Raw genomic sequence first — 15,194 nt, forward strand, 5'->3', positions numbered from 1 at the left:
GTAGTCCAACAACATCTGGGTGAGAACTGCTGCATTAGGGGATGGTGTACTAAGGTTTTGGCATCCAGTTCTTAACCAGTAATAATACTAATACTAATAGTAATAATAATTTATACCCCACCTATCTGGTAGGGTTTCTCCAGCCACTCTGGGCAGCTAACAAAATATTAAAAACACAATAAAACATCAAACATTAAAAACTTCCCTAAACAGGGCTGCTTTCAGATGTCTTCTAAAAGTCGGATAGTTGTTTATTTCCTTGACATCTGATGGGAGGGCGTTCCACAGGGCGGATGCCACCACCGAGAAGGCCCTCTGCCTGGTTCCCTGTAACCTCACTACTTGCAGGGAGGGAACCGCCAGAAGGCTGTCGGAGCTGGACCTCAGTGTCCAGGCAGAACGATGGGGGTGGAGACGCTCCTTCCGGTGTACTGGGCCGAGGCTGTTTAGGGCTTTCAAGGTCAGCACCAACACTTTGAATTGTGCTCAGAAACGTACTGTGAATGTTTGTCTCCTGCAGTAAAGCTGGTGCCCGTGGGGAACTTCGTGCTCCAGAATGCAACAACCAATACTATCCAGGCCAGATGGATGCAAGTCAGAGGTGCCTCGGGATACAGGCTGACGTGGGAGTCTTCAGGTAGAGAGCATCCTTACTTTGGTTCTTTGCAGCCAAGTGACCAAGCACTCACTGAAGAATGTGGGTTTTCAATAATAGTCAAATCTGGGGGCCAGAAAACCTGTGACGTTGATTATGGTGTTATAGAGGGGTTTTTTTGGGGGGGATAGTCCTTCTAAACCAGCGGTTCTCAACCTGTGGGTCCCCAGATGTTGTTGGACTACAACTCCCATCATTCCTAGTCAGCATGACCAGTGGTCAGGGATGATGGGAGTTGTAGTCCAATAACATCTGGGGACCCACAGGTTGAGAACCGCTGTCCCTAGAATGGTAGGATTTTGATTAATTGGGATGTCTTCAAAAGTATAAGCTGCAGAGCTGTGCCAGACAAGGAATTCCTAGGCTGGCTTCCACAAACCAGCCTGGCTGGCTGGCCTTTTGGAAGAGCAAATCTGTTAATATGACAAAAGGGGTTGATGGGGCCATCCGAGATGAATCCTTTGGACTGGGGAGACAGACATTGCCAAGGTGATCGGTGTGTGTGTGTGTTTGAGGTGACAGGAAAAGAGAGGCTTTTTTGAGCAAGGGGAGCTGGGAAGAAGGAGGAAGAGGAAAGACTGGGATCCATCTTGGGAAGGTTGGCTGGGAAAGATGCCTTGGACTCCATGGCTGGGGGACAAGCCCCTCCCGAAATCACTCCTTTCCGGGTTTGAAATGTTCTGGTTCCAAGTTGTTTGAGAACTAAGCTGTTCAAAAACTGAGATACCACTGTATTTATTTTCCCCAATTTGAGCTGTATTTATTTCCTCCCCGGTGGTGATTTTCTTGAGTCAGTATGAGAGTACCCCAAACTTGTTTTTTTTTTAAAAAAAAGCCCTGAGATATATAAAATTATATATCAATGGAAAGATAATTTAATGAAGCACCTTGTGATAAATAATTGGCACCTTGTGATAAATAATTGGGTTCTGGGTTGCAGCTTGGGCACTCGGTCTCTAAAAGGTTTGCCATCACTGCCCTATACAGAATTGCAGTTACAAAGCTGCCCTTTTGATCCCAATCAGGGCTGCCGGCTGGGCAACGACAGCAAAGGACTAAATCCTTCATATGCCTATGCCTGGGTCGTGATCCAAATCAGACACACACACACACTGTGCACATTGTAGCTCCACCCACTTTTGCCTCTGTTCCCGCCCACCCCGGCATGTAGTCCAAAATGTGATGCAGATCTGAATTCAGAAACGGCAATATTCAACAGCTAGGAGGAGGTGCATTTTAGACTCCCAAAGCGCTCTGCAAGTGACCTTAGAGTGGCCATTCTGGAGCAATAGCACTGAAGAAACAGTGTGCAGGATGAAACCGCAGAACATCTGAGGTTCAGTGTGGATCGAAGTGAGGCAGCATTTGTCAGAACACGCCTGGGGGGCACACGCAGCCCCCGGAATGACACAGACCTCTCTGGGTGTCTTCCTGATGAAGCACAGCCTGGAATGTTCTCAAATCAGTCCCGGCATGCACTTGTGACACATATCAAAAGACATGTGCACGCTCACTCAGCAGAGTATAGCAGAAACGATCGTGGAGCGTGAGTGTAGCCTTCTAAGTGATTTATTAAGCAATATATACAGGACAGAGCAACCATGGTGTCCTCTCACTTCTCCTTCTAGAGAGAGAGTAAAGAAAAGTACAAAAATACAGTACAGCGGAAGAGAGAAAAGACTGACTTCTGTTCTCACATTTTCCAAGCCTAGAAAGTATGTGCGCTTTATGTGTGTTAACTGGTTAACCGACACCAGCAGGTCTTGTGTCCTCGAGAACTGTTTTGTGAATCACCAGGGTTAGTTTGTTGTTGTTGTTGTTTAGTCGATGAGTCGTGTCCAACTCTTCGTGACCCCCTGGACCAGAGCACGCCAGGCACTCCTGTCTTCCACTGCCTCCCGCAGTTTGGTCAAACTCATGCTGGTAGCTTCGAGAACCCTGTCCAACCATTTCATCCTCTGTCGTCCCCTTCTCCTTGCACCCTCAATCTTTCCCAACATCAGGGTCTTTTCCAGGGAGTCATCTCTTCTCATGAGGTGGCCAAAGTCTTGGAGCCTCAGCTTCAGGATCTGTCCTTCCAGTGAGCACTCGGGGCTGATTTCCTTCAGAATGGATAGGTTTGATCTTCTTGCAGTCCATGGGACTCTCAAGAGTCTCCTCCAGCACCAGAATTCAAAAGCATCCATTCTTCGGCGATCAGCCTTCTTTATGGTCCAGCTCTCACTTCCATACATCACTACTGGGAAAACCATAGCTTGAACTATACGGACCTTAGTTAAAGCTATGGTTTTCCCAGTAGTGATGTATCACTGTCTGCAATTTTCTGCGTTTCGTTTCCGCCTGATCCCCCTGTTTACAATTCGACGTGTGCATGCCCCAAAACATTGTGTATGTATATACCTGCAACTCAGAATCTAACACTTGGTGCATCTGATGCAGCAGACTGTAGCCTGCGAAAGCCCGAGACCATAATAAATTTGTTTTCTGGAGGCTTTGAGTTTGTTATGTGTGAGAGCACCTGGAGTCTCAAGTGGCGTGGCCTCTGGAGAGCTGCATAAACCTGCTTTCTCCCCTTTTTTCTCTGAACGCACAGATAGCTCTCAACTAGGCTTGTTACTATGGAGATTCGGAAACCTACGAATGAGCAAGCTTAGGTCATTGTCAATTGGAGCAAGAGGGCAGCTATCTTCCAATTCATGCGCGCGATTTGTTTAACCTCTGCGCCCCCAGAGACGCCAGGTGTATTCTGGTTCGAAGAAGAAGTTTCTCAGCGGAAAAGAGCTTTTTTAAATTTAAAAAAAAAACAGGCTAGGAGGCGAGGATTGAAAAGGAAAAGAAATAAAGGAACCTCTTTGAACAGGAAGGAAAAGCGAAACAGCTCATTTGCTCGGATGAGTAAAATGAGTAAATGTTGCCACCTAGTGCTGGAACAAAATGCAGCCAACTTTGTTATTTCATGGCAGAAAATAATATACAGAGAGGGATGTACTGTATTCCTGCTATATTAGCAGACAACAACAACAATATAATTTATTATTTATACCCCACCCATCTGGCTGGGCCTCCCCAGCCACTCTGGGCGGCTTCCAACCGAATATTAAAAACAATACAGCATCAGACATTCAAAACTTCCCTAAACAGGGCCGCCTTTAGTTGTCTTTTAAAAGTAAAATAGTTGTTTATTTCCTTGACATCTGCTGGGAGGGCATTCCACAGGGCGGGTGCCACTACTGAGAAGGCCCTCTGCCTGGTTCGCTGTAACCTCACTTCTCGCAGTGAGGGAAGCTCCAGAAGGCCCTCGGAGCTGGACCTCAGGGTCCGGGCAGAATGATGGGGGTGGAGATGCTCCTTCAGGGATACTGGACCAAGGCTGTTTAGGGCTTTCAAGGTCAGCACCAACGTACTGGGAGCCAATGTAGGTCTTTCAGGACTCGGCGGCCCCTCCCAGTCACCAGTCTAGCTGCCGCATTCTGGATTAGTTGTAGTTTCCAGGTCACTTTCAAAGGTAGCCCCATGTAGAGAGCATTGCAGTAGTCCAAGCGAGAGATAACTAGAGCATGCACCACTCATGCACTTATCTTTTAAAAAAAATTAATTAGAAGCCACCGGGAGGGGAAAATCATTCACCCTCTTGGGTTATTTTATTTATTTTATATCAGTGATTTTCAACCTTTTCCAACTCAAGACCACTTCTAACCCAGACACGCAATCCAGGACCCATTTCTTAACCTTTTACCATATTTTTGAATGATTAGTCCTCCTGTATATTTTCTTTTATGTGGTTTGTAACAATTAAGTAAAACTGAATGTCGCGAAATGATGCACGCCTAAAAAGTGTGTCACCAACATGAAAAGTTTGGAAAGCTCTCCATCAAACATTAAAAACCTCCTGATACAGTTTATAGTCCTACAGACAATGATCCTTTTCTTTTCTTTTCTTTTCTTTTCTTTTCTTTTCTCTTCTCAAGGTTGGCAAAAAGTTTGTAGGTATGTTCAGGGTGGCAGGAGAGGATATATTGTTTATTAATATCCTTCCTATCTTGCGCTAGCAAGTTTCTTTATGTAGCAGAGTTACATTTCCCTTTCTAACTGCACAGCAGATAGCTGGTTGCAGGCTCGTGTGAGCCTCTCACTATTATACAATTCAGTCTCAGATTGAATTGTAAATCCCTGGTAAATTCCCTTGAATCCCTCTTAGAAGAATAAAGACATGACAATCTTATTTAAAGCAATAAAAGAAGTTTACTCACATCAGTTCACAGTTGGGTTGCAGAAGGCAGACTTAGTTACAAATATGTACATGTGGATCTACCCCATATGGGGGAATAACCCCAGTGCTACTGCTAGCTGAGAGCTAGCAGAGCAGCCCTAGCTAAAAGCTGGTCAAACGAAGAAGGAAGTAAAAGAGAGAGAGTGCTGCATGACTCGTCCTTTTGTTACCTGGACAGGTAAGGTCATGCCCACCTCTAGTCACATGCAAGGAAGGATTCTCCAGCCAGGAGGAACTGGAAGTTTCGACTGGCTGGACCAAACATCCCCTTGCATGTCCACTCTAGGAAAACAAGGAATGTGGTATTTGACTGCTCCCAGTGGATTACGTCCCCCAAAGTTGCACAGTCCAATCTCTCTGGTGCCTTGCAGAAAGAAACACTGAATCTTTATTCCCCATAATGCAATTTCTCATATGTTTGCAGAAGGCAGCGTCCAGAACGTGAACTTGGGTGACACTTACAGCTACTACAGGATTCAAGGTCTGCAGCCAGGCAATGAATACGTCGTCACGGTGAATCCGGTCTTTGGCGCCATTGAGGGACCGATAGTCACTGCGAAGGCAACGACCTGTAAGTCTCACCGCTGTGGAGGAAAATTCATGTAATCCTGCAAGAAATGCTGGCCGCGATGGCACTAGCAACTTCGAGATCGGATTGCTGCAATGCACTCAATGTGGGGCTTCCCTTGAGCTGCACTTAGTGTAGAACGCTGCAGCATAATTGCTGATGGGAGCAGCCAGGAACTCCTTTGACTCCGGGTCCCACCCCGCATGTCAACTTTGATGGGTGGGTGGGACAACTCACTAATTATTATTGTTATTGTTATTGTTATTGTTATTGTGATCGTTATTGTTATTGTTATTATTTAATTTATATCCCTCCCATCTTGCCATGTGTAATGGTTTTAGGGGTTGCTCGTGCGTAAGTTACCGCCACTCTAGGCTAGGTTGCCTGGTTAAACCTTTTCTGTCTGGACAGCCATTCACTTTGTGGCTGTTCAGTCACTAGCAGAATCCGTCAGTGGGCGTTTCTTGAACTTCTTCCAGCAAAGAAGTTCTTTGACGCCAAGTCTACGCCTACTTTCCCTGCGCGGAAGTCTTCTGCGCAGGGTGGGTGTGGGTAGCGGAGGACTCGTGCTCTCCCCGCTGGTCTCCGGCGAGGAGTCCTGGAGCCCCCTCGCTGATTCCCCCATCTGCCCCCCTTCATCCCTGGTGTTACGTTGATTTCCTTCCCCAGCCGATGAGTTGCCTCTCTCCCTGCTGGGCCCTTCTCCAGCATCGCTTGGGAGCCTTGCCTCCGCCTCTCGCTCCGATGTCAGTTCCCTGACACCATGTTTCCCCAGCCACTCTGGGTGGCCTAAAGGTAAAGGTAAAGGGACCCCTGACCATTAAGTCCAGTCATGGCCGACTCTGGGGTTGCGGCGCTCATCTCGCTTTATTGGCCGAGGGAGCCGGCATACAGCTTCCGGGTCATGTGGCCAGCATGACAAAGCCACGTCTGGCAAACCAGAGCAGCGCACGGAAACGCCGTTTACCTTCCCGCCAGAAGGTCTACTTGCGCTGGTGTGCTTTCGAACTTCCCGCCAACAAAATGATATCCTTTTGACAGCACATGAATGAAAGCTGGCTTCTTCTGCCCAGCTGTAAGAATCCCTTCCATACGATTTACAGGCCGACAGCCACCTGGTTGTTCGGCACCTGGGAACCAGAGTGCCAACAACTGGCGCCCTCTGCTTGGCACTTCCTCCCCAACAACCAATGGGGAGAGGAGGAAGAAGAAGCCTGCATTATGCAAGCATTGCCTTCATGAGGGATAAGCCTATCTTGCAAGCAATGCCTGCAAGAAAAAATGAGGCTGGTTGCTTTAGCTGTGCAGGCCTGTTACCAGGGGAGAGGAGAAGGAGGTGGCCCCAATGGGTGTTTTCCAAGTGCCCACATTCCTTTGTGAGCATTCATTTGCAAAATAACAGACCCAGTTTTGGAGAAGCAGCGGGATGTTCCTGCACCCCTCCCCCCAGAATGAGCAGCCCCTCGACCCAACATGTTGGAACTCCATCCTGACCTTTCCACTTTCTCTTGCCTGTTCAATGTTCATCGCAGTGTCGTCCAGCGCCGTGCAGATTTTGAAAGCAACCGAGGTCACCATCAGTTCTGTGCTGGTTTCCTGGAACGCGGTGCCCGGGGCGACTGGGTACCGGGTGACGTGGGGCCCAACGCCAGGTAAGAGAACCATCACAGCAAAGCATCCTGATCTGTGGGTCACTGTATGTGGGGCTGCCCTTGGACCTGGTCTGGAGGGTACGGTTGGTGCAGAACGCAGTGGTTAGACTCAGGGCCGGATTTAGGTTTGATGAGGCCCTAAGCTGCTGAAGGTAATGGTGCCCTTGATATATCCAGCTGTCCTTTGTCAACAACAAATTGTCGCTGTTTTTTGTGTGGAATATACAGTGGTACCTCAGGTTAAGAACTTCATTCGTTCCGGAGGTCTGTTCTTAACCTGAAACTGTTCTTAACCTGAAGCACTACTTTAGCTAATGGGGCCTCCTGCTGCCACTGCGCCACCGCTGCACGATTTCTGTTCTCATCCTAAAGCAAAGTTCTTAACCCGAGGTAAAATTTATGGGTTAGCGGTGCCTGTAACCTGAAGCGTCTGTAACCTGAGGTTCCACTGTATGCTGTCTGGTAATTTATGGACCCACTAGGTATCTAAAGTCATTTGCACATAACAAAATATGTATTTTATCAAAGTAATTGTTGAACTGAAATACAGCCATACCTTGGGTTACAGACGCTTCAGGTTGCGTTTTTTCATGTTACGGACCCACCGAAACCCGGAAGTACCGGAATGGGTTACTTCCAGGTTTCGGGGGTCGCACATGCGCAGAAGTGCTAAATAGCGCTTTGCTCATGCACAGAAGCGCAGAATCACAACCCGCACGTGTGCAGATGCGCCGCTGCGGGTTGCGAACGTGCATCCCGCACGGATCACGTTCGCAACCTGAGTGCCCACTGTACAATTAAGAAGTATATTAACAGTGAAACACAATTAAGAAGAAGTATATTAGTAGTGAAATAATTACTAAGCTCTAAGTTAAAATGATTTTTTATTCATAACGAACTTAATAATGCAAACACATTGGCATTTGGCAATAACAAAAGTTTCTTCTGCAACACAATTTACAAAGACTCACAATCTAGTCTCTAGAAACTTGCTATAATATGAAATAATAATAGGTGTAAATTACTAATAATTATAAATAGCAGAATGCAGGCACCCTGTATATAGAAATGAGCAAACCAGTGATATTTTAGGGAGCAGGCTAGCAGGTGGGGCCCATGACTTGCATCATAGGAGCCTACACAACACAAAACACTGTTGCTGTATGTAGGTTTTATTTTATTTGTTTTTTATCTTATATTTTGGAAATGTACATCCAGGTTTTTTTCCCTTTATATTTTTTGGGGACCCCAAGAGAGTGGGGCCCCAAGCTGTAGCTTGTTTAGCTTATACATAAATCTGGCACTGGTTAGGCTGCTGATAGGGGCCGGTGGCTGACAGCATGTAGTAAAGGTAAAGGTAAAGGTAAAGGGACCCCTGACCATTAGGTCCAGTCGTGGCCAAGTCTGGGGTTGCAGCGCTCATCTCACTTTATTGGCTGAGGGAGCCGGCATACAGCTTCCAGGTCATGTGGCCAGCATGACTAAGCCGCTTCTGGCGAACCAGAGCAGCGCACGGAAATGCTGTTTACCTTCCCACCACAGTGGTACCTATTTATTTACTTGCACTTTGACGTGCTTTCGAACTGCTAAGTTGGCAGGAGCAAGGACCGAGCAACGGGAGCTCACCCCGTCACGGGGATTCGAACCGCCGACCTTCTGATTGGCAAGTCCTAGGCTCTGTGGTTTAACCCACAGCGCCATCCGCGTCCCACGACAGCATGTGGAACCTCGGCTAAACCATTGGCAGGGCACAGGCTGAAGGCTCTTGTTTTGACATACAAAGCCCTGAACAACTTGGGTCCAGGATAGCTTAAGGACCTCCTGAGCCATTATATCCCAGCCTGATCACTGATATCATCTGGAAGAGGACTGCTATTTTGTAGAACGATAGAACTGTAGAATTGGAGGGGATCCAGAGGGTCATCTAGTCCAACCCCCTGAAATGAAGGATTTTTTTGCCCAAGGTGGAGCTCAAACCCACAGCCGTGAGATTAAGAGTCTCAAGCTGTACCGGCTGAGCTATTCAGCTATTCCAAGTGGCCTGAACTAAAAGAATTTCGTTTAATCCTTCCCACGCTGTGGCACCCTCACTTCTGACTTGCAGGCATCTTATGACGACTTTTTAGAATGCTGACAGGTCTATGGAGCTGTTTTAATTTCCTTTTTTTTAAATTAGTCAGCCTCCTACATGATTATCTGTATTTTTAAATTTTTTTAAATGGTGTTTTACGTTTCAACGCTGCACATCGCCCTGAGGGCTGGTGGCATGGAAATAACTTTTATAAATAAACGAAAACTACGTAAAACACACACACTGAGGATTCTGCTCTCCGTCTTTTACCCGTTTCTGTGCGTTCCAAGAGTTCTTTGGAAGAGACCGACCGCGGCAGCTTGCTCTGAACAGCTCCCATACGGCTTACCGCCTGCAAACTTTGGCTGATAACACGGAATATGTGATTTCGCTGTATGTCCTTTTCGGTTCGGTAGAGGGTCCGGGGATCACCATTACTGCGAGGACCTGTGAGTACATTTGCATCGCAGAGAAAAAAAGGAACTGGACCTCCCCTCCACCATGCATAATAATAATAATAATATTTATACCCCGCCCATCTGGCTTGGTTTCCCCAGCAACTCTGGCGGCATCCAACATAATATTAAAATACCATAGTCCGTCAAACATTAAAAGCTTCCCTAAACAGGGCTGCCTTCAGATGTCTTCTAAAAGTCTGGTAGTTGTTGTTCTCTTTGACATCTGGTGAGAGGGCGTTCCACAGGGCGGGTGCCACCACCGAGAAGGCCCTCTGCCTGGTTCCCTGTAGCTTTGCTTCTCGCAGTGAGGGAACCGCCAGAAGGCCCTCGGCGCTGGACCTCAGCATCCGGGCAGAACGATGGGGGTGGAGATGCTCCTTCAGATATACTGGACCGACACCGTTTTGGGCTTTAAAGGTCAGGACCAACACTTTGAATTGTGCTTGGAAACGTACTGGGAACCAATGTAGGTATTTCAAGACCGGTCTGTGGGCAGATAGGGTCTCATCCTGCATACCAGATGGAGTTGGTAAACAGCTGCCCTGGACACAGAATTGACCTGCGCCTCCATGGACAGCTGTGAGTCCAGAATGACTCCCAGTCTGCGCACCTGGTCCTTCAGGGGCACAGTTACCCCATTCAGGACCAGGGAGTCCTCCACACCCACCTGCCTCCTGTCCCCCCAAAACAGTACTTCTACATACAATATCGTTCCAAACTGACTTCTTGAGAGCTTGAGATTTTGCTGCCCCTGCCCTCCCTTCCATTCAGGTTGTGAGTTCCTCTTAAGAAATCTTCCTCCACTAGCCAATGTTTAATACACAAGGGAGGGTTGCATTTTGCATCTTCCAAATTCCAAAAAAAGGTGGTATGCTAAAAAATTGTAACATGGCTTGGGAATTCCAAATATATTTTGGTTAAACTAATATGATTTTGTTTTGCTTGGAATATAAGATGTGTGTAAAACTGCAATCATTAAAAACAATTGCCAGATACTTGCAGTTATATTATTACTATTATGTTGATGATGATTATTAAGCATTGCCTGGCATTTTCAGAAGGTAAATGTTTTCCAGTCACAAAAAATAATAGCAGGTTTGAATTCCTCACACCCAAAAGCATATTTTTTAAGGCCTCTTGCTGAAGAAGTTTGCAAAATTTGAGTTTCACCCCCTAAAATGACAGACCCTATCAGGGTTGGTTTTAGGTTTGACGAGGCCCTAAATTACTGAAGGTAATGGGGCCCTTTATATATCCAGCTGTCCTTTGTCAACAACAAATGGTCACTGTTTTTTGTGTTGCATATATGCTATATGGTAATTTATGGACCTAATAGGTATCTCAAGCCATTTGCACCTGTTGCCATGCAATCAGTCCATGCAGAATGTAGGCACTCTATATATAGAAATGAGCAAACCAGTGATATTGTAGGGAGCAGGCTAGCAGGCGGGGCCCATTACTTATATCATAGGAGCCTAAAGGTAAAGGTAATGGGACCCCCAACCATTAGGTCCAGTCATGGCCGACCCTGGGGTTGCGGTGCTCATCTCGCTTTATTGGTTCCGGCGTACAGCTTCTGGGTCATGTGGCTAGCATGACTAAGCCGCTTCTGGCGAACCAGAGCAGCGCACGGAAACGCCATTTACCTTCCCACCGGAGCGGTACCTATTTATCTACTTGCACTTTGACATGCTTTCGAACTGCTAGGTTGGCAGGAGCAGGGACCGAGCAATGGGAGCTCACCCCATCACGGGGATTCGAACCGCCAACCTTCTGATCGGCAAGTCCTAGGCTCTGTGGTTTAACTCACAGCCCCACTTATATCATAGGAGCCTACACAACACAAAACAGTGTTGCTGTATGTAGGTTTTATTTTACTTGTTTTTTATCTTATATTTTGGAAATGTACATCTAGGTTTTTTCCCCTTTATATTTTTTTGGGGCCCCCAAGAGAGTGGGGCCCTAAGCTGTAGCTTGTTTAGCTTATACGTAAATCCGGCACTGGACTCTATTAATATACCCCTTTTCTTGGTAGCTCCTCTGGGTTATGTGACTCATTTCAAGGCAACCTCTTCCACAAGCACCTCCATCTCTCTGTCCTGGAGCGCTGTGCCTGCAGCCAACAAATATAAGATTGTCTGGAAACCATCTGGAACCGAGCTAGGTATGTTGACGTCCGTCCCTGGCATTTGTCCATGTAAAATACCCTCTGTAACGAAAAGCCTAAGGGTGTTTCGTGCGAAGTGTGACCATATGAGATAACTTAGTTCAGGGGTGGGAAACCTTTTTCAGTCTGAGGGCCACATTCCTTTCTGGGTGACCTTCCAGGGGCCACATGACAGCAGGGGGTGGAGGCAAAGGCTAAAGTGGGCAGGGGAACAAATGTTAAAATTATCTTTGTTCAGTAGGCTACTTTCTGCACCACCACCCTGTTAGGTTTCTGTTTGTGCCACTGGGCAGTGCTTGGAGTCACAAGACTCTGTTTAAATAATAATAATAATAATAATAATAATAATAATAATAATAATTATTATTATTATTATTATTATTTATTTATTTGTACCCCGCCCATCTGGCTGGGTTTCCCCAGCCACTCTGGGCGGCTTCCACAAAAACCAAAAATACACTAAAATATCACACATTAAAAACTTCCCTGAACAGGGCTGCCTTAAGGTGTCTTCTGAATGTCAGGTAGTTCTTTATCGCTTTGACATCTGATGGGAGGGCGTTCCACAGGGCAGGCGCCACTACCGAGAAGGCCCTCTGCCTGGTTCCCTGTAGCTTTGCTTCTCGCAATGAGGGAACCGCCAGAAGGCCCTCGGAGCTGGACCTCAGCGTCCGGGCAGAATGATGGGGATGGAGACGCTCCTTGGGGGTGGAGACATTCCAGAGATTCCAGACTGTTGGAAGTCTCACGGGAGATGGGAGACAGATGTTGATATTACTGGTTTCCTGTTTCTTTGTACCAGTTGCCTCTCTGCTTTCACAGAGAGAGGTTGTATATTTCTTTTCTGTCTGCGTAGTTAGAAATAAAACTCTTAGCAATGTAGCTCATATTTCTCGCCCTTCGCTGCTGCTTGTATACTCTGCGTAATTAGGGAACGTGCCTGGAGCCTCATCAAAGGTTCAGGTTGTTAATCACCGTCAGAGGACTCGACCGGAGGAGTAGCTCGGTCGAACGCAAGTTCTGACACACCCACCCCTCTAGGTCCTCCATGCAGAGAAGCAAGAGATGTTATCAGAGTTAAAGCACACATTCCGAAAGACTAGTACAATCGTCCGTGGGATCCCAAATGCCTTGCGAGTCGAACGTTTTGTCTCCCGAATGCCACAAACCTGGAAGTGAGTGTTCCGGTTTGCGAACGTTCATTGGAACCTGAATGTCCGATGCAGCTTCCGATTGGCTGCAGGAGCTTCCTGCAGCCAATCAGAAGCTGTGCCTTGGTTTCCGAATGTTTTGGAAGTCGAACAGAATTCCGGAACGGATTCCATTCAACTTCTGAGGTACAACTGTTTTGATGAATTGGAAGTAGAAATATACAATCCCCTTTAATCAATTGATAGATGACATGTTAACCCTCGCAACATATGAACTTATAGACATAGACTTTGTTTGGATAAATATACTGACATTTGGAATTGATTTCTACAGAAGATATGTTGTTAGTCGTGGCCGACTCTGGGGTTGCGGCGCTCATCTCACTTTACTGGCTGAGGGAGCCGGCGTACATCTTCCGGGTCATGTGGCCAGCATGACTAAGCCGCTTCTGGCAAACCAGAGCAGCGCACAGAAATGCCGTTTACTTTCCCGCCGGAGTGGTACCTATTTATCTACTGGCGTGCTTTCGAACTGCTAGGTTGGCAGGAGCAGGGACCGAGCAACGGGAGCTCACCCCATTGCGGGGATTCGAACTGCCAACCTTCTGATTGGCAAGTCCTAGGCTCTGTGGTTTAACCCACAGCGCCACCCGTGTCCCATATATGTATTAGGACAATATTATTATTCCTATGTATGGAAATGCAACAGATACTAGTAACTATATCATATTCTATCTTTCTTATTTTATTTGTTGCACTTTTCTTCTCCCTTCCTCACTTTATTTTCTACTACTGAAATTATTTTAATAATAATAAAAGCACGCATTCCACACGATCTGCAGCCCAAACTACATGCTTGCTTGTTTCCAAAACCCCATGCATCCCTAAGCAGGCCACATCTTGGGTGAAATAAATTGTTATGTCATTTTCCAGCTCAAATGTGCCCTCCCTAGTCTGCTTTTATCATCCATGGTGGGACACACAGGAAAAGCTTCATGGACCCCACCTTTTTTCTGCTAATCAGAAGTGTGCTGGGCCTGATCAATCAAGTTTGTCATGTTTTATGGTGATTGGCACGCCATAAAACTTTGGCATCTTTCACCTGCCAAGCTTAAGGGAAGATGATTTTGAGCTGAGAAGAGGCTGGAGAGGGAAAGGTTAAGAAAAATCCCTCCATATGCTCTTCCTCTACTGTGATTCACTGTTTGCCAGGGTTTTTTAGGGATTTAAAAACCCGCCACAACATAATAATAATAATAATAATAATAATAATAATAATAATAATATATTATTTATACCCTGCCCATCTGGCTGGGCTTCCCCAGCCACTCTGGGCAGCTCCCAACAAAATATCAAAATAACGTAATACATCCAACATTAAAAGCTTCCCTAAACAGGGCTGCCTTCAGATGTCTTCTAAAAGTCTGGTAGTTGTTTTTCTCTTTGACATCTGGTGGGAGGGCGTTCCACAGGGCAGGCACCACTACCGAGAAGGCCCTCTGCCTGGTTCCCTGTAACTTGGCTTCTCGCAGTGAGGGAACTGTCAGAAGGCCCTCAGAGCTGGACCTCAGCATCCGGGTAGAACGATAGGGTGGAGACGCTCCTTCAGATATACTGGACCGGGGCCATTTAGGGCTTTAAAGGTCAGCACCAACACTTTGAATTGTGCTCGGAAACATACTGGGAGCCAATGTAGGTCTTTCAAGACCGGTGTTATGTGATATTGGCAGCCGCTCCCAGACACCAGTCTAGCTGCCGCATTCTGGATTAGTTGTAGTTTCCGGGTCACCTTCAAAAGTAGCTCCACGTAGAGAGCATTGCAGTAGTCCAAGCGGGAGATAACCAGAGCATGCACCACTCTGTCGAGACAGTCCGTGGGCAGATAGGGTCTCACATGTAGTTAGAGCCTCAGATTGTAAGCTCTGGGAAAGGGCCATGGATACTGATGAATAATAACAGCAACCTGCTGTTTTGCAAGGAGGAAAGCAAACTTGGCCGTTGGTATTTCTGTTTCAGAGAAAGACACTGCTCAGAGCCATATCCTAGACAGCGGAGTTCTTGTTTACCGTTTGGAAAATTTGCTGCCTGATACCCAGTACACCATTGGGATTTGTGCTGTGTTTGGAGCCTCCGATGGAAGAGTCGTGACCCTTACTCAAGGCACCGGTAACTGCAGGGTTCGCAAGGGAACATTGCTGAGCT

The 15,194-nt window shown here is 46.7% G+C and overlaps 2 protein-coding genes across 2 annotated transcripts in view; both read left to right on the forward strand.

Moving 5' to 3' along the window:
* Window positions 1-10,492, forward strand: part of LOC310744057 (collagen alpha-1(VII) chain-like) — a gene marked incomplete at its 3' end in the record, with an annotated part of 50,354 nt that extends 39,862 nt beyond the window's left edge. Inside the window, exons 11-15 of the mRNA XM_083574800.1 lie at window positions 521-637; window positions 5,350-5,496; window positions 7,026-7,145; window positions 9,507-9,665; window positions 10,446-10,492. Of these exons, the coding sequence (XP_083430926.1) occupies window positions 521-637; window positions 5,350-5,496; window positions 7,026-7,145; window positions 9,507-9,665; window positions 10,446-10,492 (590 nt within the window). The remainder of the gene's footprint in view (window positions 1-520; window positions 638-5,349; window positions 5,497-7,025; window positions 7,146-9,506; window positions 9,666-10,445) is intronic.
* A 1,223-nt stretch (window positions 10,493-11,715) lies between these two features.
* Window positions 11,716-15,194, forward strand: part of LOC310744059 (uncharacterized protein) — a gene marked incomplete at its 3' end in the record, with an annotated part of 75,206 nt that continues 71,727 nt past the window's right edge. The window contains exons 1-2 of the mRNA XM_083574802.1: window positions 11,716-11,838; window positions 15,009-15,158. The remainder of the gene's footprint in view (window positions 11,839-15,008; window positions 15,159-15,194) is intronic.

Source organism: Podarcis filfolensis, assembly GCF_964270895.1.
Source record: "Podarcis filfolensis genome assembly, chromosome: 10".
Taxonomy (NCBI): domain Eukaryota; kingdom Metazoa; phylum Chordata; class Lepidosauria; order Squamata; family Lacertidae; genus Podarcis; species Podarcis filfolensis.